General features: G+C 40.3%; 1 protein-coding gene across 1 annotated transcript; it reads right to left on the bottom strand.

Moving 5' to 3' along the window:
* Positions 1-654: 654 nt before the first annotated feature.
* On the bottom strand, positions 655-4,393 carry GDF15 (growth differentiation factor 15). Its single transcript, XM_075850671.1, has 2 exons — positions 4,084-4,393; positions 655-1,771 (listed from the first exon to the last, which is right to left on the bottom strand). Exons 1-2 carry the CDS (start codon positions 4,388-4,390, stop codon positions 969-971), a joined length of 1,110 nt encoding a protein of 369 aa, XP_075706786.1. The 5' UTR covers positions 4,391-4,393; the 3' UTR covers positions 655-968.
* Between the last annotated feature and the right edge of the window lie 1,719 nt (positions 4,394-6,112).

Below are 6,112 nucleotides of genomic sequence, written 5' to 3'. Positions count from 1 at the left end.
TTATGGGGCAGAAAAAATAGCGCAGTCGACTATGCTATTGTTTCCACGATAAAAACGAAAACCTTATGGAATGGAAACAAGCAGAAACCAGTTGCAACGGAAGCTTTCATTTCTGTTTGGCTTTCCGTTCACGGGTTCCTCCGGAACAGAACAGAAAAGCAACGCTGATGTAAACACAGTCTTAATCAGCACCAGAAAGAGCCCCATTTTAATCTTTGCACGCCTCTCTTTGTAATTGCAAAGTGCAGAATTTAAAAATGATATTACAATTTACTACAATTACCCCTCTATTTCCAAATGTAAACAACAAATATGACATCTTACTAACTATAGCATACAATAGTTTGTTCCATATTAATCTGAAATGTAACAATTTGCATATTTCTTGAATTCAAGGCTTAGATTAGTGATATTGTTAGGCTTTACTAATACAAGTCTGATATTCTATATTTATCCTGTATGTATTTCTGTATAATATAACAACCTGCATTAGGTGAAAAAATATTAATTATTATTTTCACACTTTACATATGTGCATTGTTCTTGTAGGGTATTGCTTTACATTGAATTTTAGTAAAATATAATGAACATTTCAAATCTCACTTATGGCCACAAGAGGTGAAAGAGCATTTCAAGAGTTAATCTTGCCAAAGTAATTTTTTTCCCTTTGTGATTGGAATATAAGTAAGATTTTAACAGAGGTAACAAACTGTAAACCAATAAAATGACATGGTCATATCACATGTGCCTGCCAACACATTTCTGGACTATACCGGCACTATGTGCTGCACATATTTCTGGACTATACCATTTATCTTCATTCTTTCCTTTCCCTTGATTAAAAAAAATATGTAAACATAAGGTGTTTAATCAGATGCAACGTCCAAAGAGACCATCTCTATGGCACAGGATAAGTTGTACTGTTGGAACCTCTGAAGGCAGAATAAAAGCCTTGGCTCATTTCTTCTTTAGGCACAATGGCACTTTTTAACAATCATATCCTCGAAGACAGTAAAGACCAGTTTGCGCTCAGCATTGTAATGCATGAGTACCATAGGATCATAGCTCCCAGGTACACAACAAGGGGCCGGAGTGTCTCCATTTATGTGATGCATTCTGTACTTTATTTGAGCATGCATGCTTGCTGGCTTGTAGTTGTGTGGACAAGATCCATCGCAAAACCGCATTTCATAGGTGGATGGATGTACAATCCAATCACTCCAGCCAATCTGTTCAAAAGACACCAATAAGGACTTACGACAGCACTTCTTCTCACTCTTTTTGCAGTCCTCGTCTGCAGCAAGTGACCTGCCTTTTCTTGTTTTGTAGTAAATTTTTTCCTGAGTCTCCACTTCTAATATGAGGGCTTCATCTGCTTCTATTTGTTTGCTGCCATGACTCACAAAAGGGATGTCCAATGTGATGACCAACTCCAGCCGGAGGCATTTCTCTGAACTTGCCAACCACTGCTGTACGGCAGAGTTCACATTTAATGTCAATGTGTCTTTCTCTACTGGTTTAGAATCAAGTAATTTATGCTCTTGCCCTCCATTGGCATTCCTTGATTCTACAACTTTATAAATGTTCACCATAGCCTTCGAGGTTGAGTTAGCTGCTCCAGTTCGCAAAGCAGCCAATATGTGCTTACATAGTTTGAGCTCAGCTCTCATGACGTTCAGCCTGTGATGCAATGTCTGAGTCCTAGAGAAAACCAGGTTGTAACGATGACTGCTGCTTTTCGGAATATCACATTTCTTTGAGCTACGTTGTACTGAAATGAAGAGTTTAAAAGAAGCTGTTAGGGTATGCATATAACTTAACTAAAAGAAACACGTTTAGAGAGTGGTCAAACAGTGGATATGACCGAAGAGTCAATACAAGTTAATTGTTTATAATAGTTATGGCTCCTTCTTATACATAGTGACTTAGGATCCTCTTACATGGCCCGACATTGGCCATGTAAACGAGCGCTGATCAATGAGACAGCCCGTTGATCGGGGCTCATTTGCTCCTTTCACAAGAAGCTGCGTTTGGGGACTAGCGATCATTGCTACGATCGCTTGTCCCCATACATTTCTATCATGTTGGCAGCACATCTCCCTGTTTACACAGGGAGATGTGCTGCGGACATCGATAATATTTCTGGCAGTATAAACGATACAATCAGCCGATGAACGAGCGTTTGCTCGTTCATTGGCTGATCGTTGCCCTGTTTACATAGGGCAATGATCAGGAACGAGCGTTCACATGAATGCTCATTTGCTGATAATTGGCCAGTGTAAAAGGGCCTTTACTCGTATTTGTTTATTTGCTTAACGTTAAAAGATAAGGCTGCGTGTGGTTCTCATTGTAATTATTCATTAGAGAGCCCTCCAGACTCCAATATAAATAATGTCCCAAATGCAGAGTTTGCTAGGCAGCGGTGAAGGAATTTGTGTGGCTGTCTATCACAAGGCTCCACTGTCAGACGTAGCTACACTGGATCTACATGCTTTTTGAAGATCAGAGTGGTAACCTTCTGTGTTACATAATTACTGGTAGCACATACTGCTGATGTCACCTGCACTTAATCTCCCTACAATTTAAAGAAGGTGGCTGCTAGTATCTATTGGGGGAGGGGGCAGGAGAGAATTAATGTCTCTCTTGAAGCTGCTGGAGGTTTTCTTTAAAGCTAAAATGCTACCTAGCATCGTAAAACCCAACTAGGTTGCATACTTTTTTTTCCCCATGAAGCACTGCCTGTAAGACTCCATACCAGCTGTGTCTCTGTAATGAGAACCAGCACCCCCCGAGCGCTGACCTTAAGCCAAGTAACTGTCTAGACCTTTCACATTTGTCACAATTTAAATCCCTTGCAAAATTGGAATAAAAGAATATTTCTGTTATTGTTTTTCTAGAAATATTATTGACATTTATTTCTATTCCCCATAGTAACAATAGTAACATGGGGACCTGCTATATATGTACAATTCACAAAAATCTAAACAAGTTATACTTCCATCCTGAATATCTATAGTAAATACCATGGGCATAATCTTCCATTACAAATGATTAGGATTTATGCCTGTTATGGCAAGTATCCAAGTATATGGATACCAGTATTCTACAGGTGCAGGGGAAAGTGGGAGTGGCTTAAAGGGCTAGGCTTAAGTTCTCGAGTTGATCAATACAAATCTCTGTCAGTGACCTTCAGATAATTTCTTTATCTGTATTGTCATTTACCTACTCATGACTATGTGAAAGTACATGGTAATAATCAAAATGAATGTCAATATCAGTCGTTGACAGATACATTACGGCACTTGCAGACATACTGAGATTTATCGACAAAGACTTGTCAAAAATGGCTGTTATTTATGGTTTATTCATTTCCCAAAAAGGACAAAACTGCATTTGATCAGCAAGTGCATTAAGTAATGCAAAGGGTCGATTGTTGGAGCCTTACAGGTGTTGGATTTCTTTCGGTCTTTGTTGGGTGGATCGTTCATCACAATTAGTGATTTGTGATGTCAACCATTTCAGAGCAAGTAGCAACAACAAGTTATTCATGATATAGATGTCTATAATCACAAGTGCATAGCCAGCTTTACCTGAAATATTGTGTTACTGCAAATGTAACAATCTGCTGTATGCGAAGAAATATACAGAATATCATCTATCTACAGTATCTACAATTACTATTGCATTGAAGAATTGGAACATTGTTTAAAAAGTGACTTTTATTGTCATTATCTGTGACATATATGTGTTATGAAACTATATGTGTGTTTATATATACTTATATGTCAGGTTACCTGATAGGTCTGGCTTGACATTCAAATTTTTGGGCTCACCTTTAAACCATGCGTCTTTTTGATTGCAAAATAAATAATAAAAAAATAAACGCTTTAGAACTGTTAAAAGTGTGTCCCAGAAGATGACATAGTTTGCTCATAATCATGACCGCCAATATGTTTCTGGCGTACTTCTGACATTTTTTTCAATATAATACATGTGCTCGTATATATCAAACTAAATATCTATGTGGGTAAAAACATGGCTGCCCCTTAAAGAACAGAATATATATATATATTTCTGACTTACATCTTGGTGTTAGTAGATGCACTCTCCTTTCCGGAGTCTCATCCTTCGTTAGATTTCCTCGGAGCTCCATTAACTTCTCCTGGTATAACCAGTGCATTTTGTGCAGTTCATCTCTGTCCAGTTTCTCCCTAATAACTGGAGGTTTGTGTAAACCCAGACGATCCAAAATACTCTTCTTTACGGCTTCAAGCTGAATCATTTTTTCCTGTTCACCCAAGGGCTTGAGCCGGACCCCCGTGATGGATAAGAGAGCGAAGCAGAGAGAAGCACACCTGATCTTCCACAGAGATCTCTGCATTGTGTGCATATAGCACAGTTTCACAGCGCAAGGCTTGTTCAGCACACAGCTTGTTAGCTGTCTGAATGAATGAAATTCTCCAGTCTGTCCTTTATAGCTTTGCGAACTGCACGCCCCCACAGATACACACACGTACTCACTGCCTACTTTATGGAAGTAAACACTGCAAATTCCATAGGCGCATTTGCCAGTGTAGTCACTCCGGATGCCTTAATACTTTAGGAACTGTAGGAAAAATTGACGTGATTATTAATCTATTGCGAATCTTAGATACAAATCTACTGTGCTAGACCTTTAGACACGATCACAGCAGAGACACATTAACTTGTAATACGGAATAATAGTACATTAGGAGTTCGGGCCACATTTGCTTCTGATACTTATGCTATATATTTTCCCTTAGAATATTTGGTATGCCCACATTAAAATTATTTTAGGTTTGTAAATTCAAGAATAGAATAAATATATAAAAAGGTATATACGAGTCAAAAATTATTCGCACTCCGGTTATATTAAAACTTCTGTTGGCCAAACTGTCTTATCAGCGCTTTCCGTATGAGGTCGCTGTCTCCCCAGTCACCGCCATGCAGGTCTGAACGTGTTATGTCTGTTGATTTGTGACTGCGGTGAGAGAAACAAGGGCTGCCCACTTGAGATTTGCACGAAAGTAGAGCAGCGTGCAGTGATTAATTTTCTGTGGTCTGAGGGTGTGTCTGGTGCCGATATTTATCGAAGACTTGTTTTGACCTGTTTTGTCGCAAATAAGTGTGTATGGATGGATAGAGAAATTTAGGGAAGGACGCCCAAGTGTCAGATATGAAGAAGGAGCCGGAAGCTCGTCCATGTCTAATGACAACATTGAGCATTCATGAGAACTGATTCTATTGGCTAAACTATCACCTGTTTGGTCCCCTGAAAGATGCCCTACGTGGACGAAGATTCACGGCTGATGAAGAGGTGAAGACAGCGGTGTATTCATGGCTCGCAGCTCAGCCTAAAACATTTTTTAATGTGGGAATACGAAAGCTTGTTGACAGATGGACAAATTTATTGAAAAGCAGGGAGATTATGTCAAAAAAGGATGTATTTCTCTTTTCTGAGAGTTGATTAAAATAAATTCTACAGCCAAAGAGCGGATCATTTTTGACTCACCCTGTAAAGGATCTGCCAGGCACAGCTTCTGTGTCAACGACCCATAGGTAATCAGTCTGCACCTGCTTCTATGTCTGTGAGACTGACTCCATCTTCCACCACTCAGGATGGCAGGCTTAGGAGTGGGAGAGCCTATCACAGCCTGGCCAGACGGAGCTAGCTCCCGCCCTCTGGCTATTTATACCTGCCTTTCCTGTTCCTCCTTGCTTGTGATTCTTCTCTGTTGCTTTCCTGGCCCTGCTGCAGCTTCTTGAACTACTGATCCTCTGCTTGTGATTTACCTTGGCTTTTCTGACCACTCTTCTGCTCTGCGTTTTTGTACCTCGCTCATCTCCTGGTTTGACTCGGCTCGTTCACCTCGCTTGTTGCTCACGGTGTTTCCGTGGGCAACTTCCCCTTTTCCCTGGCTTCTTTGTACCCTTGTCTGTTTGTCTGTCGTGCACCTATTGAGTGTAGGAACCGTCGCCCAGTTGTACCCCGTCGCCTAGGGTGGGTCGTTGCAAGTAGGCAGGGACTGAGTGGCGGGTAGATTAGGGCTCACTTGTCTGTTTCCCTACCCCGACATGACATAATCAATAG

Source organism: Rhinoderma darwinii, chromosome 1 (genome assembly GCF_050947455.1).
Source record: "Rhinoderma darwinii isolate aRhiDar2 chromosome 1, aRhiDar2.hap1, whole genome shotgun sequence".
Taxonomy (NCBI): domain Eukaryota; kingdom Metazoa; phylum Chordata; class Amphibia; order Anura; family Rhinodermatidae; genus Rhinoderma; species Rhinoderma darwinii.
This window is presented reverse-complemented; position numbering and strand designations above follow the sequence as displayed.